The following is a 19,967-nucleotide window of genomic DNA, read 5'->3' as shown; positions in this document are numbered from 1 at the left end:
CAGAGAAGGCAGTTTTGACCGAAAATGGAAAGAACTCCTGGGTGGCAAGTAAGTAAACATGAAATGAAAAGAGCTATCTATTCCATGGGCCTATGTGTGTGGTAAAATGAAAATAACTTCAGGTGAAAAATTAGGATCTGAAGGAAATAATTACATGTCAGTTGACTTTTTATAGATTCAAAAAAGGCTGTCTAATTCCTAAGCAAAGGCATAATGTAGCTTTAGAAGAAACTAATTTTAGTGTTCCTTCAGCTTGAGGTTGGCTTCACTTGGGTTACTGGAAGTACATATTTTCTCTAAGCACATGTACAAATTTTACTTCTTAAATGTCTTTCCAATTTTTTTTGAAAAGCTGCCTTAATTTTTAAATGGTAAGCTTAGCAAATAACTATGAAGGGGAAAGCTTACATTTAAAATGTTCTCATTACAAATGTGGTTTAAGTGTCTGCTTATTGAATAGGGAACATTGGTAATAATAGTCTGAAATAAAAATAAGATGCATAGCCATATATTTTATGTAGTGGATGTTTTTTTAAAAATTATTGCTCTACTTTTCCCCTCATTTTTTGTCTTTTCTTTAGCCTGTTTGCTTTACTTTCGAAGAAGCACAACAAAGTTTTAGAACAGGCTACACAGTCATTAAGCAGTTCAATCAGCACAGAGGAGAATTCTCCAATACCTGATCACGTAAGTCTTTACAATTGAACTTCACAAAATAAACTTGCCATGCATGGAATAATATTGACCTTACTTGGGCAAAAGAGAAGCAGCAAGACTACATGCATTATTTTATATATAGAAAGCTTATCAAATATTGAACATCAAAGAAAATTTATTACCAAAGTATATATACTATTGTCGGCACCACAGTAGCGAAGCAGTTAGCGTGACGTTTGTACAGCTTGGGGTGTTGAAGTTCGGAGTTCAATTCCAATGTCCTCTGTATGAAAGTTAGTATGTTCTTCCAGTCTATGCGTGGGTTTCCTCCGGGTGCTTCAGTTTCCTCCCTCGGTCCAAAGGCATAACGGTTAATAGGTTAATTGGTCATTGTATTGTCCTGTGACTAGGCTTGGGTGAAATAGGTGGGTTGCTGGGTGGCACGACTCGGTGGGCCAGAGGGGCCTGTTCTGTGCTATATCTCTCAATGAATAATTAAAAAAACTGTGCGTCACCATATACTACTTTGAGGATAATAGAGTCATAGGAAACTGTAACCAGAAACAGGCCCTTTGGCCCATCTAGTCCATGCCAAACCATTAATCTGCCTAGACGCATCAAATTGCAATTGGACCATAGTCCTCCACACTCCTCTCATCTATGTTCCTATCCAAATTTCTCTTAAATGTTCCAATCAACCCCACATCCACCATTTGCGCTGGCAGCTCGTTCTACACTCTCATATAACCATATAACAATTACAGCACGGAAACAGGCCATCTCGGCCCTTCTAGTCCATGCCGAACGCTTACTCTCACCTAGTCCCACTGACCCGCACTCAGCCCATAACCCTCCATTCCTTTCCTGTCCATATACCTATCCAATTTTACTTTAAATGACAATACCGAACCTGCCTCTACCACTTCTACTGGAAGCTCGTCCCACACAGCTACCACTCTCTGAGTAAAGAAATTCCCCCTCGTGTTACCCTTAAACTTTTGCCCCCTAACTCTCAACTCATGTCCTCTTGTTTGAATCTCCCCTACTCTCAATGGAAAAAGCCTATCCACGTCAACTCTATCTATCCCCCTCATAATTTTAAATACCTCTATCAAGTCCTCCCTTAACCTTCTACGCTCCAAAGAATAAAGACCTAACTTGTTCAACCTTTCCCTGTAACTTAGGTGCTGAAACCCAGGTAGCATTCTAGTAAATCTTCTCTGTACTTTCTCTATTTTGTTGACATCTTTCCTATAATTCAGTGACCAGAACTGTACACAATACTCCAAATTTGGCCTCACCAATGCCTTGTACAATTTTAACATTACATCCCAGCTCCTATACTCAATGCTCTGATTTATAAAGGCCAACATACCAAAAGCTTTCTTCACCACCCTTTGAGTGAAGAAGTTCTCCCTCATGCTTCCCTTAAACATTTCACCTTTCATCCTTAATCCATGACCTTCAGTTGTACTCTCACCCAACCGTACTGGAAAAAGCCTGCTTGTAATACCCCATATATACCACTCATAATTTTGTATACCTCTATCAAATCTCCACTTAACCTTTATTCTAGGGAGTGAAGTCCTAACCTATCCTTTCCTATAACTCAGATCCTCAAGTCCCAGAAAAATCTTTGTAAATTTTCTCTAAATTTTTTCAACCTTGTTTACATCTTTCAAAACTGAACATAATACTCCAAATTAGGCCTCACTAATGTCTTACACATTTTCAACATAACATCCCAATTCCTGTACTCAGTACATTGATTTATGAAGGCGAAAATGTGCCAAAAGCTTTCATTATGACCCAATCTACCTGTGATGCCACCTTCAAGAAAGTATGGATCTATTCCCAGATCCCTCTGTTTTATCAGCACTTCTCAGTTACCACATTATCAAGATTGTGGATATAGATAACAAACAACAATAGTCCCAGCACTGATCCCTGCGGCACACCACTAATCACAGGCCTCCAGTCAGAGAGGCAACCATCTGCTACCACTTTGGCTTCTCCTGTGAAACGAATATCTAATGCAATTAACTACCTCATCTTGAATGCCAGATGACTGAACCTTCTTGACCAATCTTCCATGTGGGACCTTCTCAAAGGCTTTGCTAACATCTAGGTAAACAATCTCCACTGCCCTGCCTCCAACAACCTTCCTTGAAGATTGGTTAGATATGACTTACCATGTTGACTATCCCCAATCAGTCCCTGTCTCACTAAATACAGTTGTCCCTCAGTATCCGCGGGGGATTGGTTCCAGGACCCCCCTACCGCCCCCCCCCCCCACGGATACCAAAATCCACGGATGCTCAAGTCCCTTATATAAAATGGTGTAGTATTTGCATATAACCTACGCACATCCTCCCATATACTTTAAATCATCTAGATTACTTATAATACCTAATACAATTTAAATGCTATGTAAATAGTTGTTATACTGTATTGTTTAGGGAATAATGACAAGAAACAAAAGTGTGTACATGTTCAGTACAGACGCAACCATCATAGCTCTTCTGGGAACGCTGATGCTGCCTCGGCATCAGCTGATCCCGATTCTCCCGTGATCTTTAAGTTCTTGAGGCTGTAGCGCTTTACATAGCTAGTCAGCCATCCCTTACTAGCCTTAAACTCCTTCCTCTCGCTCACAACACAAGTAGCGAACGAACGAGACACGAAGTGAACAATGCTCAAACAGCGAGTGCTGGAGAGAGACTCAGGATCTGTGAGATGGCGGGAGGCTACAGCAGGGTATGCCTTCACATCACTTCATTCGTGTGGGTTCAGCGAATTAGAGCTTGCTGCACGGCAATTCAAGTTTTGCTTTTTGGAACTTGTTGGAATTTTTTTTCTAATATTTTCGATCTGCGGTTGGTTGAATCCATGGATACAGGGGGCCAACTGTACTTATATATCTGGTCCTTTAGAATGCCTTCCAATAATTTTCCCACTACTGATGTCAGGCTCACCAGCCTGTAATTTCCTGGCTTAATCTTAGAGCCTTTCTTAAACAATGGAACAACATTAGCTGCCCTCCAATACTCAGCCACCTCGCCTGTCACTAAGGATGACTTAAATATCTCTGCTAGGGCCCCTGCAATTTCTGCACTAGCCTCCCAAGGGTCTGAGGGAGCACGCTGCCAAGCCCTGGGGATTTATCCACTCTCATTTTCCTCAGGGCAGCAAACACCTCCACCTGTGTAGTCTGTATGGGGTCCATGACCTGACTGCTGCAGTGTCACAATCTATAGGCACTGTGTCCATCTCCTGAGTAAATACAGATGCAGATCTCCCCCATCTCTTTCAGTGCCACACAGATATTAGCACTCTGATTCTCCAGGGGACTAGTTTTGTCCTGTGCTATCCTTTGGCTCTTACTATATCTGGTGAAGCCCTTAGGATTCTCCTTCACCCTGTCTGCTAGAGCAACCTCATGCCTTTTAGCACTCGCAATTTCTTTCTTAAGTGTTCTCTTGCACTTCTTACTGTCAAGTATCTTATCTGTTCCTATCTGCTTATATACTATGTACCTCCTTCATTTTCTTAACTAGGGCCTCAATATATCTTGAACACCAAGGTTTCCTAAACTTGTTATCCTTGCCTTTTATTCTGACAGGAACATACAAAACTCTGTACTCTCAAAATTTCACTTTTGAAGGCCTCCCAATTACCAAGTACACCTTTGCCAGAAAACAGCCTGTCCCAATCCACACTTGCTAGATCCTTTCTCATTTCATCAAAGTTGGCCTTTCTCTCATGTACATTCTTAACCTGAGGACCTATCATTTCCAATAATTAACTTGAAACTAATGGGATTATGATAACTAGATGCAAAGTGTTCCCCTGCACAAATTTCTGCCACTTGCCTTGTCTCATTCCATAATAGGAGATCTAGTACTGCACTCTCTCTATTTGGGACTTATATGAACTAGTTAAGGAAACTCTCTTCAACCCATTAGATGGACTCTTTCCCATCCAACCCTGTTACAGTATGGGAGTCCCTGCCAATATGTGGAAAGTTAAAATCACCTATTGTCACAGCCTTATGTTTCTTGCAGTAGTCTGTAATCTCTCTACAAATTTGCTTCTTTAAATCCCACAGACTGTGGGGTGGTCTATAATGTTATCCCATTAATGTGGGATAACCTTTCTTATTTCTCAGTTCTACCCATGAAGTCTCATTAGATGAGCTCTCCAATCTGCCCTGACTGAGCACTGCTGTTACATTTTCCCTAGTAACACCACTCCTTCTCCTTTAATCCTTCCTGCTCTGTCACGTCTAAAACAACGGAACTCCAGAACACTGAGCTGCTAGTCATGCCCCTTCTGTAACCAAGCTTCACTAATGGCCAGTATATCATAATTCCATGTGCTGGTCCATGCCCTAAGCTCACCCGCCTTTCTTACAATACTCCTTGCATTGAAATATATGCAGCTTAGGTATTAGTCCCACAGGCTCGACCTTTTTATTCTTGACATTGTATTGGGCTTAACAACATCTTTCTCCACAACTGCTCCACTATCTGTTGTGGTATTCTGGTTCCCATCCCTCTGCAACTATAGTTTAAACCTTCCACCCAGTGCAGCAGTAGCAAACCTTCCCAGTAGGATATTAGTGCCCCTCCGGTTCAGGTGCAAGCTGTCACTTCTGTACAAGATCCACCTTCCCTGGAGGAGAACTCAATGATCCAAACATCTGAAGCCCTCCCTCCTACACCAACTCCTTAGCCATGTGTTAAACTGTAAAATCTTCCTAGTTTTGGCCTCACTGGCACATGGCACAGGTAGTAATCCTGAGATTCCAACCCTGGAGGTCCTGTCCTTTAATTTAGCCTAACTCCCAGAACTCACTTTGCAGGACCTTGTCACCCCCTCTTACACATGTCATTGGTACAGTTATGGACCACAACCTCTACTGCTTGATCCGAGACATCTCTGACCCTGGCACCTAGGAGGCAACATACCATTTGGGAACCTCATTCTTGTCTTCAGTATCTTCTTTTTGTCCCCTTAAGCCACTAATCCCCTATCACCACAAAATGCCTTTTACCCCCTTTCCCTTCTGAGTCACAGAGCCAGATTCTGTGCCAGACACCTGACCGCTGTGGCTTTCTTCTGCTAGGTCATTTCCCCCAACAGTATCTAAAGTGGTATACTTGTTGTTGTGAGGAACAGCCGCAGGGGTACTCTGCTTTGGCTGCCTTACCTCTCCTGGCTGTCACCCAGTTACCTCTGTTCTGCACCTTAAATGTAACTACCTCCCTGTATGTCCTGTCTATCAACATCTCAGCCTCCTGAATGATCCAGAGTTCATCTAGTTCCAGCTTGAAGTCCTTAACATGGTCTTTTAGAAGGTGCAGCTGGATACACTTCTTGCAGATATAGTCATCAGGGACTCATGAAGTCTCCCTGCCTTCTGAAATCCCACAAGAGGAGCATTCCACTATCCTGTCTGGCATCCCCACTTCTCTAAATGTGTAATACAAAAGAAAAAATAACAAATAAATCTACTTAGGATCTATGCCTCTCCTCATCAAAGCCTCAATGAGTCTGAGCCTCAGCTCCCCACAGTGGCAACTCTTCTTAAATCTAACTTCTTGTTATTGGATCTTTATTGTTATTGGTGCCTAATTATGTGCAATTCCAATGTCTTTTCGGGAACTGACATGCAAAATGTGCCGGTTGCCCCTGCTTGCTTCTTTTAAACTCTCTCTCTCTGCACAGTCCGATGTCTCCTCGGGAACTGTGGCAAGCAAAATGAACCGACTGATCTCACTTTCTTCTTTTAAACTCTCTTTCCCTCTATGCTGTCCAGTGACAGAAGTAATGAGAAGAGGGCAAGGTTGGAGTCCTTCATGATAGATGGTGACTTCTTGAGACATCAACTTTTGAAGATGTTTTCAGTGGTGGGGAAGCTAATGTCCATGATGGAGCTGGATGAGTCTATAAGCCTCTGCAGCCTTTTCTGACCCTCTGCATTGGCATCTCCATACTAGGTGGTGATACAACTAGTCAGAAGATTGCTAGAGTCCTTGGTGACATTCCAAATCTCCTCAAACTCCTAATAAAATACAGCTGCTGTCATGCCTTCTTTGTAATTGCATCAATATTTTGGACCCAAGATAAATCCTCAGAGATATTGACACCCAGGAACTTGAAGCTGCTCATCCTTTCCACTGCTAACCCCTCGATGAGGACTGATGTGGGTTCTCCTGACTTCCCCTTCCTGGAGTCCACAATCAGTTCCTTCCTCTTAGTGACATTGAAAACAAGGCTATTGTGACACCGCTCAAACAGACAATCAATCTCACTCCTATCAACATGTACAACGCGCTGGAGGAACTCAGCAGGTCGGACAGCATCTGTGGAAACGAGCAGTCAACGTTTCGGGCCGAGGCCCTTCGTCAGGACTGACAGATAACCACTGAAAATAATCAGTCTCACTCCTATGCGCCTCCTCATCACCAACTGAGATTCTACCAATAACAGTTGTGTCATCAACAGACTTATAGATGATATTTGAGCTGTGCCTAACCGCACAGCTATTAATGTAGAGAGAGCAGAGCAGTGGGCTGTGCACACATCCTTGAGCTGTGCTTATGTTGATTGTCAACAAGGAAGGGATGTTATTTCAAATCTACATTGACCAATTTCCCAATGTGAAAGTCAAGGACTTAGTTGCAGAAGGACGTGCAGAGTCCCAGGCTTGTTGATTCACGGTGAGGGGATGATGGTGTTGAACGCTGAACTGTAATCAATAAGCAGAAGCCTGATATAGGTATTGCTGTTGCCCAGGTGGTCCAAGGCCAAGTGGAGAGTCAATGCGAATGCATCTGTTACTTCCCATGTAGTGGCCCATACTTGAATGATTCTAATTCTCAGCTACATCTAGCTATGTTTGGTTTCATTTCTGGAGGAGTTGTGAATAGAATTCATCTGGAAGATTAAACTGCATGGAATTTGTGGTGAATTGGCTGTTTGGATTCAGAACTGGCTTGCCCAGAGAAAGCAGAGGGTAGTGCTTGGAGGGACTTACTCTAGTTGGAGGTCTGGGATTAGTAGTGTTCTGTAGATTGGTCCTCTGCTGTTTGTGATGTATATAAATCACCTGGATAAAATTGTAGATGGGTGGGTTAGTAAGTTTACAGATGATACAAAAATAGGTGGTGTGGATAGCATAGAAGACCAGCAAAGCAAACAGTGGGATATAGATCAGTTGCAGATATGGGCAGAGAAATGGCAGATGAGGTTTAACTTGGACAAATGTGAAGTGTTCCATCTTGGTATGTCAACTGTTAAGAGCAAGATCCTTTATTGTGTTGATGAGCAGAGGGAGTCAAAGTTCATAGTTCCCTGAAAGTGTCTACGCAGGTTAATAAGGTGGTTAAGAAAGCATATGACATGTTCATCTTTATTAGTTGAGGCACTGATTTCTAAAATCAGGAGGTTATGTTGCGTATTTATAAAACTTTAGTTAGGCCACATCTGGAGTATTGCATACTGTTCTGTTTGCCCCATTATAGGAAGGATGCTGCCTGGATTAGAGGGACAGTGCTCCAGAGGTTGGATAAATTTGGTTCTCTGGAGTGGTGGAGGCTGAGGGGGAGAATCGACAGAAGTTTATAAGATTGTGAGAGACACAGCTAGAGTAGCCAGACGGTATCTTTTTTCCCAGGGTTGAGTGGTGGGTGCCTGGAATACACGGCCTGGGGTGGTGGTAGAGGCAGATGTATTAGAGAATTTTAAGAGGCTGCATGAAGATATACATATGAATGTGAGAAGAATGGGACGATAAGAACACCATGTAGGCAGAAGAGATTAACTTAATTGGCTGTTCATGTCTAATATCATGATTGTCTGTAATGCTGCACTCCCAGATGAGGTCAAATCTTTTATGTGTTTATGCACATGAAAGATTCTGCAGATGCTGGAAATCTAGAGCAACACACAGAAAATGCTGGAAGAACTCAGCAAATCAGGCAGAATCTATAGAAATGAATAAACAGTTAATGTTTCGGGCCAAGACCCTTCTTCAGGACTGGAAAGAAAGGGGGAAGAAACCAGACTGAAAAGGTGGGGGGAGAGTAGGGACAAGTGAGAAGATGATAGGTGAGGCCAAGTGGGTGAGAGAGGTAAAGAGCTGGAGAAGAAGGAATCTGATCAGAAAGAAGAGTGGACCATGGGAGAAAGGGAAGAACGAGGGGTACCAAGGGGAGGTGATAGGCAGGTAAGGAGAAGAGGTAAGTGGCCAGAGTGGGAATTAGAAGAAGAGGGAAGGGGGATGAAAAATATTACTAGAAGGGGAAATCAATGTTCGTGCCTTCAGGTTGGTTGCTAATTAAATGAAGTACGAGATGTTGCTCCTCCATTCTGAGAGTGACCTCATCATGCCAAAAGAGGAGGCCATGGACCAGCATGTTGGAACAGAAATGGGGATAGGAATTAAAAAGATTGGCCACCAGGAAATGCCACTTCTGGTGGATGGAGCAGAGGTGCTTGACAAAGTGATTCCCAGTTTACGTTTTGTACTTCTGCTTTTATGCATGCTTCGAAAGGGAGAATAAAACCACACCTGTGCAAATCCCTGCAGCATCTGGTGACCCTGTCATCTTCCTCTCAGAGGTTGACAACAGAATATCTTTCAAGAGGGTGAACCTTGCAATGCGTCAGGCCCTGGTGGTGTACCTGGTAGCGCTCTGAACGCCTGTGCCAACTGACTGGCAGGAATGTTCAGTGACATCTTCAATCTCTCCTTCCTGCAGTTGGAGGTTCCCACCTACTTTAAAAAGTTAACAATCATACCAATGCCTAGGAAGAGTGGAGTGAGCTGCTTCAATGACTGTTGCCCAGTTGCACTCACATCTAGTGTGATGAACTGCTTTGAGAAGTTGGTCATGGCTAGAATCAACTCTTGCCTAAGCAAGGATCTGGACTTGCTGCAATTTGCCTATTGCCACGATAGGTCTACAGCGGATGCAGTCTCATTGGCTCTCCATTTATCCTGGGATGATCCGAACAGGGATTGATTCGGGATATTCAGCATGGGTTTGTGTGTGGTAGGTTATGTTTAACCAATTTTATAGATTTTTTGAGGATGTTACCAGGAAAATTGATAAAGGCAAGGCAGTAGATGTGGTTTGCATTGCTTCGGCAAGGCATTTTACAAGGCTCCGCATGGTTTTGCACCGGATCATAGCTTTCCATAGTCCTCCCATCCATATACTTATCCAAATTTCTCTTAAGTGTTGAAATCAACCCCACGTTCTCCACTTCCACTGGTAGCTCATTCCACACTCTCGTCACCTTCTGAGGGAAGTTTTCCCTCATGTTCCCCTTAAAAATTTCACCTTTCACCTTTAACCCATGACCACTAGTTCTAGTCTCACTCAACCTCAGTGGAAAAACCTGCTTGCATTTACCCTATCTATACCCATAAAAATTTTATATACATCTATGAAATCTCCTCTCGTTCTCCTACATTCCAGGAAATAAATTCATAACCCATTCAACCTTTCCCTATGTCTCAGGTTCCCAAATCCTGGTAATATCCTTGTAACTTTTTCAATCTTATTGATATCTTTCCTGACCAAAACTGCACACAATACTGCAAATTAGCCTCACCTACATCTTAAACAACTTCCTTTCATGTCTTGTTTAATATCAGACACAGTAAATATTTTCAAACTGCTGCAGTAGGTTTTCTGCTTATCTGTATGGGATGGCAGTGGAGTCTTACTTCATAATTTTGTAACTACATACCTACCCAAGAAAAAAATGGTAATAAGCTTTACTTAGTGTTCATATACTGACAGTGTGTTTATCTGCTGCGGAGAGAATCACAGCCATAGAGCCCTCTTAGCCCTACTCCTCCCCACCCTCATCATCTCCCTCTGATACTCTTCTTCCTTTCCTTTGTTCCAGTCCCCCCCCATCACATCCCTTCTTCTTCAGCCTTTTCCTGTTCCACCTATACCCTCCTTGCTTCTCTCATCGTCCCCCTCTCCCTCTATTTCACCAATCATCTCGTGCTCATCCTGCCTTATGCTTGCTTCTGTCCCCTTCCTTTCCAATCCTGATGAAGTTCTCAGCCGGAAACATTGACTGTTTATTCCCCTGCATAGATGCTGACTGACCTGCTGAAATCTGCCAACATCTTACTTATTTTATTTAGAAATACATATGGAACAGGTCCATCCAGCCCTCCGAGCTGCACTGCCCAGCAACCTACTGATTTAACCCCAGCCTAATCACGGGACAATTTACAATGACCAATTAACCTACTAATTGGTACATCTTTGGAGTGTGGGGGGGAAACTGGAGTATCTGGGAGAATCCCTGTGCACACGGGAAGGGAAGTACAAATCTGCTTACAGAGGATTCCAGAACTGAACACTGAACTCCTACACCCTGAGCCTCAACAGTGCTGTGCTAACTGCCTCACTACCTTAGCTCCTAGTTTGTGTTGCTCATAGAATTCATGTGTTTGTTCCCAGATTTGTGCTACAACAAGTAGGAATTCAGTCATTGCATTTGGAAGTCCTTGAGTAATTCTAATAATTCCTTACCCTAGAACTTCTAGGCTAATTCAGATGTCAATTTCTGCTCTCACTCAAAGAAAGAGAATATTTTGAGGTTTACATAATTACTAACACGCACATTTATCCACTAAGCCAGGAATGAGCTAAATGTTGTTCAATGTGCGTCTAGACCAGTCTCCAGATTTTCGTTAAGAGGATTGCCTCATTTCTCATAATTCAAATAACAGGGGAGAATAATAACTGTTTATTTCTCTACATGAAGGGCAAATCTGTTAATGCTTTGTTCAGAAAATTATTATTTTTCATTATTAGGCCTTTTGGTTACAGTCACTAGTTGGTATAAAATGAAAGAAGACTTTGTATACTACCTAAAAGTGTTTTTGTTCCATCACTTAAAATCCCAGGACTGAAAGAGTTAACGTATGAGGAGCATTTAATGGCCTTGAGCCTGTACTTAATCTATTGAGTATTGAAAAGCCTATATGTGGAAGGGATGTTTCGTATAGAACCAGAGAGCAGCCTCAGAATAGAGGGACGTCCATTTGAAACAGATGAGGAGGAATTTCTTTAGCCAGAGGATGGTGAATCAGTGGAATTCATTGCCAGAGATGGCTGTGGAGGCCAAGTCATTGGGTATATTTAAATTCTGCTCCTATGTGTTATGGTCTTAAGGTTAGAACTTTTAGTTCAACAATTTTATTCTCAGTAGCCTTGATATTAGCTGTTTGCGTACTGGGGAGGGGGTCTTGAACCTGCGCTGTTTCAGTCTCACCTGCAGCTTAGCCCTTTTACAATGCTTCTGAGTTGTGTGCTTCTGATGTTGTCAGGACTTGAATTATAGGGAACGGTTGAATTAGTTAGGACTGTATTCCCTGGAGTTCAGGAGGACAATGAGAGATTTGACAGAGGTGTATAAAATTATGAGGGTTATAGATAGGGTAAATACAAGCAGGCTTTTTCCACTGAGGTTGAGTTTGACTAGAAGTAGAAGTCCCTTCTTTCAGTTCGTTAATGAATATCGTGAACAGTTGCGGGCCCAGCACTAACCCCTGTGGCACACCACTCACCACTGATTGCCAATCCTAACACCATGTATACCAACTCTCTGCTTTCTATTAGTTAACCAATCCTCTATCCATGCTAATACATCACCCCCATCTCTGTGCATCCTTATCTTATGGATAAGTCTTTTATGTGGCACCTTATCAAATGCCTTCTGGAATTTCAAGTAAATAACATTGGTCTGTTCCCTTCTATCCACTGCACTCGTTGTATCCTCAAAGAACTCCAGTAAGTTTGTCAAACAGGGCCTGCCTTTGCTGAATCCATGATGCATCTACCTGATAGATCCATTTCTTTCCAGATGCCTTGCTATTTCTTCTTTAATGATAGCTTCAAGTATTTTCCCAACTACAGATATTAAACTAATTGGCCTATAGTTACCTTCCTTTTGCCTACATCAGTTTTGGAACAGTGGCGTGATGTTCACCATCTTCCAATCTGCCGGTACCTGCCCAGAATCCAGAGAAATTTGATAAATTATCAACCAAGTCTCTACTATAACTTATGCCATTTCTTTCAATATCCTGGGATGCATCCCATCAGGACCAGGGGACTTATCTATCTTCAGGCCCACAAATTGCTCAACACCACCTCTTTGGTGATAACTTTTGTATTGACGTCTTCACCTCCCATCACATCCATAATACCCCTCTTTGGCAAGTTAGACGTGTTCTCCACCATGAAGATCAACACAAAATAGTCATTCAAAGCCTCTGCCATTTCCTCATTACCCAATATCCATTCCCCCTTCTCATCCTCTCAAGGGACCTACATTCACTTTAGCCACCCTTTTCCACTTTATATAATTATAAAAAACTTTTACTACCTGCTTTTATATTTTGTATTAGTTTATTTTCATAATCTAGCTTTCCTTTCTTTATTGCTCACTTAGTTTTTTTGTTGCTTTTTAAAGTTTTTCCAATCTTCCAGTTTCCCACTACTCTTGGCAACATTGTACACACGAGCTTTTAGTTTGATGCCTTCTTTCATTTCCTTAGTTATCCAAGGCTGGCTCTTCCCATCCTTACTGTCCTTGCTTTTAACTGGAATATACTTCTGTTGAACACAGTGAAAGATCTCTTTGAAAGTCTATCACTGTTCCTCAACTGTCCCACCGCATAGCCTGTGTTCCCAGTCTACACTAGCTAAATCCCCCCTCATCCCATTGTAGTCTTCATTGTTTAGACATAATACACTGGTTTTCAATTGAACTATTGCATCCTCAATCATACTCTGATCACTCTTTCCAAGAGAATCCCTCATTACAAGAATGCTAATTTTACCTGTCTCATTGCACAGGTAAAGATAGCACATTCCCTTGTAGGTTTATTAACATGCTGTTCGAGAAAGCCATCGCAGATGTATTCTATGAAGTCCTCCTCAAGACTGCCTCAACCAACTTGATACACCCAATCTGTTTGGTATAGTCTTTCACTGATCTGGTGTGTTTCTTGTACTTACTGTGAATGTCTGCAAGAAAATGAATCTCTGGGTTGTATATGATGACAAATACATTGATAATAAATTCATTTGAACTTTGTGTAAGATATTATGAATTTTAGAAGAACAACCCTTGAAGCTGTTAATTATTATTGGCATGGTGGAGCCTCACCTCTAGGCTTCTCTTGTTCTTGTCATTGAATTAAATAATTGGAAAAATACAAGTGTTGGAAGATGCAACACACACCAAATGGATATTGTCTCCAGCTTTGTGAGTTAATATTTTTACAATTGTGGGAATTATTGGAAGCAGAAGGTTTCAGCTATGTTAACTGGCAAGTGTTAAGTCACAGCAGCATAACTTGTGCAGTTGGTTACAAAATTCTTGGACCAAAGAGTGGAAAGATGAGCGAGGATCTCTCCCTTATGATTAGAAACAAATAGCCCTCGCATGTGGATATTGGGTAGAAATAAAATCAGGCTCATTAGCACCGAACTTACTGTTGAGGTTTACTCAGGACCAACAATTGAGAGTGTATCCCTGATTCATTTTCCTTCATTCCTCTTCCACCAAGCATCAGACTCAAAAACATTTCTTCTCTCCAAGCAGTAAGGCTAATCAATAACTCCACCCACTAATCCACCCCTCCACACCCCCAACCATCACTACTTTATCTTTTCCTGTTATGTACAGACAGTTCAGTGCTTAGTGTCACTTTATGGACATACAATCTATTATATCAGCTATCTCATGTATTTATATTTATTGTGTTTTTGATTATTATTGTGTTCTTTATCTGCATCGGATCTGGAGTAACAATTATTTTGTTCTCCTTTACACTTGTGCACAGGAAATAACATGAAACAATCTTGAATCTGGAATATGAACAACCATGTTGATGTAACAGCCACTCTTGTAGTGTCCTTCTGAGGCCATTGTGCATTACTTACTGAAATTGGTTTATTGTTATTTTAAAATGAAAGACACAAAATTCTGTTTTGTAAGAGTTTGTGTTGTTCTGAGCATCATGGACATCAGAATCAGAGTCAGGTTTAATATCACTGGCATTGTCATGAAATTTGTTGCGTTGTGGCAGCAGTATAATGCAATAAATTCCAAAGTTAATTCATTATCTAGATACGTATATGTCACCATAGATGCAAAAATGAGATTCATTTTCTTGCGGTCATGCTCAATAAAGCCATAATAGAATAATAACCATAATATAATCAATGAAAGACAGCACTAAAATGGGTGTTCAACCAGTGTGCAAAAGACACCAAATTGCAAATGCAAAAAGAAAAAAAATAAGCAGTAAGTAGTGAGAACTGAGACAAAGAGTCCTGGAAGTGAGCCCACAAGTTGTGGAAACATTTCAGTGATGGGGCAAATGAAGTTGAGTGAAGTTATCTCCTCTGGTTCAAGAGCAGAGTAATAACTGTTCCTGAAGCTGGTGGTGTGGGACCTGATACCTTCTTCCTGATAGCAGCAGTGAGAAGAGAGCATGGCCTGGGTGGTGGGGGTCCTTAGTTATTATGCTGCATAATAATATTAAAAAAGAATAAATTAAAGTAAGAAATATATTTTAAAATTAAATAAAATAAGTAGTGCAAAAAGACAACAAAAAAAGGGAAAAAATAATGATGTTGTATAGATTTATTGTCCATTCAGAAATCTGATGGCGGAGGGGAAGAAGCTGTTCCTAAAATGTTGAGTGTACCTCCTCCCTGATGATAGCAATGAGAAGAGGGCATACTATGTTGGTACCAGAATATATGGTGATACTCGTGGGATGTCACCAACACATCCTTGGGTGTATTGATCATTGGTGCAAACCACACATTTCACATGTCCATTTAAATCTGAATCTTGAATCTTGAGGTGATTAATAAACTTTGCTCTTTTACCTGCTGAGGCAATATTAAAGGAAATCATTTTTCACCAGAGAAAGAAAGGTGATTGTGCATCCAGTTCTCTTCACATTGTGCTGATATGAGCTCAATTTAATTTACCTATTACTAATACATAAAGAAGATTAGTTTTTCATCTAACTCAAATGGAGTGTTAAATTTCTGCACACCAGTTAGGGTCTGCTGAGATCTTTTACTGAGAGAATTTACCTGGAATTTTTGATTCTCTCCTCTGTTGAATATATTATAATGCTGGGGTTTAGAATAGTACCACACAGTGTGGGCCCTTTGCCCCACGATGTTGTGTTGAGCTTTTAATCTACTTTAAGATCCCTCCCACATAACCCACCATTTTCTTTCAGCTTTGTGCCAATCTGAAAGTCTCTTAAAAGTCCCTAATGTTCCTGCGTCTACCACCATCTCCAACAGTATGTTTGACGTACCCACTACTCTCTGTATAAAAGTGCTACCTCATACTTAGCCCCCTACTTTCCTCCAATCACCCTAAAATTATGTCCCTTATATTAGCCATTTTCTCCTGTGAAAAAGTCTCTGGCTGTTCACTTGATCTATGCCTCTTATTATTTTATACACCTCTCATCCTCCTTTGCTCCAAAGAGAAAAACCCTAGCTCGCTCAATGCTCAACCTATCCTCATAAGACATGCTCTCTAATCCAGGCAGCATCCTGGTAAGTCTCCTTTGTACCCTCTCTAAAGCTTTCACATCCTTCCTATAATGAAGCAACCAGAACTGATACAATCCTTTGAATCCGAAATATCTTCCAATATCTTCTCCAAATGTAAACATAATAGGTTGTACATGTGCTGGAAATCTTGATCAACATACAGAAAATATTGGAGGAACTCAGCAAGTCAGTCTGGGTAACCTCCAACCTAATGGCATAAACGTCAATTTTTATAACTTGGAGTAATATCTCTACCCTCCCCATTCTCCCCTTTTCTATTCTCTCTTACCCCTTCCCTTCATCTCAACTGCCCGTCACCTCTTTCTGGAAACCAGAGCATCTGGAGGAAAGACATGGTCACAGGGAGAAAGTACAAATCCAGTGGTGGGAATTATTGTACCCCTATCAGTGATAGTTGACTCTGTAACAGTATTACGCTAATCACCACGCTATCTGAGAAAATACTGAACAAGTTGGCTAAGTGGCAAATGACACCAAAATAGTAACATTTTAAAATAGTGGTTTAAATTCTAAATGATCATTGATAGTTGAGAGCACCAGGCCACCTACAACTCTTAATGCTTCTAAAGTGACACTGCAGACTACCCTGAGCACCTTGTAAGCAATCACTATGAAGTCTAAGTTCAAAGTACAGGCAGCCCCCGGGTTACGAACAAGTTCCGTTCCTGAGTTCGTCTTTAAGATAGATTTGTATGTAAGTTGGAAGGGGTACATCCGGTATTATTTAGCGTCAGTTAGTCAAACGTCTGTCTTAGTATATAGTATATATTTTACCTTTCTATGCATATAAACACTTAAGAAACATATGTATTTCAATAATTAAACCGCTGCGTTGCTTAGTAATAATTGTAGCTTTCATCGGGGCAGGGCCTTTCACATGCTCCATTATTCTCATTTTATCCTTTACCTGTATCCTTTAAAATTGTTCCGATCGTTGACCAACTGTAGCCTAATGCTTTTCCAATGGCTGATGGTGTTTTCATCTCTTTCCGATCGCTTTATTATTTCCACTTTATTTTCAATCGCGATCATTTTCTGTCAACAGAACAGAAAGCTGCAGATTCAGCAGCAGCTGCAGGCGGCAGGTCCTCTGCTCCCCCAGGTCCTAAAGTCCACCCGCACTGAGCCAGGTTAAATGGGACAAGTGGGGGCGGTGCTGACTGGAAAAGGGCAGGTCAGGGTGAATCTTGCTAAGAAAGTTACACACTCAACACAGTGTTAACGACAGCGACTTAAGATGGCGGATGGCGTCGTGGTCTGACTTAAAATGGCGGACGGCATTCTCCTCCCTCTGTTCTTAAGTACGAGTTGTTCATAAGTCGGACGTTCGTAACTCGGGGACTGCCTGTAAATTTATTATTAAAGTATATATGTGTCACCATATGCAGTGAGATTCATTTTCTTGTGAGCATTCACAGTAATTCCAAGGAACACAATAGAATCAATGAAAGACTACACCCAACAGAATGGGCAAACAATCAATGCGCAAAAGTCATCAGACTGTGTAAATACAAAAATAAAGATTAAAAAAAAGAAATAACAATAAACAAGCAAACAAGCAAGCAAGCAATAAATATCCAGAACGTAAATTCTTGAAATTTAGTTCATAGGTTGTGGGAACTGTTCAGTGTTGGGTGAGTGAAGTTGAACGAAGTAATCCCCTCTGGTTCAAGAGCCTGATGGTTGAGGGGTAATAACTGTTCCTGAAGCTATGAAAATTGTAAAATTAGTCAGGCCAATCTTGGGTACTAGTCTCAGTAGTATCTAAGACATCTTCAAGGAGCAGTCCTCAGAAAGGCAGCATCCATTATTAAGGACCCCATCACCCGGGGCATGCCCTCTTTCTCACTGTTACCATCAGGAAGGAGGTACAGAAGCCTGAAGGCACACACTCAGCGATTCAGGAACAGCTTCATCTCCTCTGTCATCCAGTTCCTAAATGGACATTGAATCCTTGGACACTACCTCACTTTTTATTATATTATTTCTGTTTTCACACTATTTTTAATGTAGCATTTTAATATACATATATATTTACTGTAATTAATTTACTTATTTATGTTTTTTCTGTATTATCATGTATTGAACGGCTAGATTATCATGTATTCAGCTTGAACGGGAGAGAGAGGAGATAATGGATCAGAGTTACAGGGGAGTAGTCACTCCTGAGTTGCAGGAGGTGAGTAGCTGGGTGACTGTCAGGAGAAATGGAAATGTGAATAGGCAGTTAGAGCAGAGCACACCTGTGGCCATTACCCCCAATAACAAGTATACAGTTTTGGATACTATTGTGGGGTTGACCTCCCAAGGAAATACCGTGGAGACTGGGTTACCTGCACTGAACATGGATACGTAGTGTAGAAGGGACTGAGGGAGCGGTAGTGTTAGGGGACTCAATAGTTAGAGGAGCAGACAGGAAATTCTGTGGATTGAATGGGAGACCCAGATGATAAGTTGCCTCCAAGTTGTCTCCCAAGTGCCAGGGTCAGGGACATCTGGGATTGCATCCACAGCATTTTGAAGGAAGAGGGAGAGCACATATTGGTACCAATGACATAGGAAGAAAAAGCAAAGAGGTCCTGAAAGGGAATTTAGAGAGCCAGGCAGAAAGCTGAGAAGCAGGTCTTCCAAGGTAGTAATTTCTGGGTTGCTGCCTGTGCCATGCGAACAGAATGATTTGATAAATTCATGTGTGTCTGAGAAGCTGGTACAGGGGGCGGGGCTTCAGGTTCTTGGATCATTGGGATCTCTTCTGGCGGAGGTATGACCTATACAAAAATGACAGGTTGCTCCTGAACTTGAGGGGGAGCAATATTCTCGCAGGCATGTTAGAGCTGTTGGGGAGGACTTGAACTAATCTGGCGGGGGGGTGGGAACTGGAGTGAAGGGACTCAGGATAGGACAGATGGTAAAAAAGCAAAGATAGTTTGCAGTCAGACTGTCAAGGAGTGCAGGCATATGATAAGACAAAATAGCAGCCAGCAGGGTGAGTACCAGTGCATTAGGGATGCACAATCAAAAAGGATAGCAAATACAGCACTCAAAGTACTATATCTCAATGCACGGGGTATAAGAAATAAGGTTGCACTTTTACAGATTGTCAGGTATGATCTTGTGGCCATCACTGAATCGCGGCTGAAGGATGGTTGTAGCTGGGAGCTGAATGTCCAAGGTTACACATTGTATCGGAGGGATGGGAAGGTAGGCAGAGGGCGTGGCATGGCTCTGCTGATAAAGAATGGCATCAAATCAGTATGATGTGACATAGCGTTGGAAGATGTTGAATCATTGTGGGTTGAGTTAAGAAACAGCCAGGGTAAAAGGTCTCCGATGGCAGTTGTACGCAGGCCTCCCAACAGCTGGGATGTGGACTACAGATTACAATGGAAATCGAAAAGGTGTGTCAAAAGGGCAATGTTATTGATAGTCATGGGGGATTTTAACATGCAGGTCGATTGCGAACAAAAGGATCCGTTCCTGGTTGGCTGCCAGTGATTAGTGGTGTTGTAAAGGGCACAGTGTTGGGACTGCTTCTTATAATACTGTATATAAATGATTATATGAAGATTGATGGAGGGGTAGGTAGTGTTGAGAATACAGGTAGGCTGCAGAAGGACAGGCAGATTAGGAGATTGGGCAAGAAAG

The 19,967-nt window shown here is 41.7% G+C and overlaps 1 protein-coding gene across 4 annotated transcripts in view; it reads left to right on the top strand.

Annotated features, from left to right (window-relative positions):
• Positions 1 to 19,967, top strand: part of dym (dymeclin) — a 375,569-nt gene that overhangs the window by 242,565 nt on the left and 113,037 nt on the right. For all 4 annotated transcript variants that reach the window (XM_073064068.1, XM_073064065.1, XM_073064064.1 and 1 more), the window contains one exon: positions 582 to 687. In XM_073064068.1, the coding sequence (XP_072920169.1) occupies positions 582 to 687 (106 nt within the window). The remainder of the gene's footprint in view (positions 1 to 581; positions 688 to 19,967) is intronic.

This window comes from Hemitrygon akajei, chromosome 13, assembly GCF_048418815.1.
Source record: "Hemitrygon akajei chromosome 13, sHemAka1.3, whole genome shotgun sequence".
NCBI classification, from domain to species: domain Eukaryota; kingdom Metazoa; phylum Chordata; class Chondrichthyes; order Myliobatiformes; family Dasyatidae; genus Hemitrygon; species Hemitrygon akajei.
The sequence above is the reverse complement of the archived record's forward strand: the minus strand, read 5'-3'. Positions and strand labels throughout refer to the sequence as shown.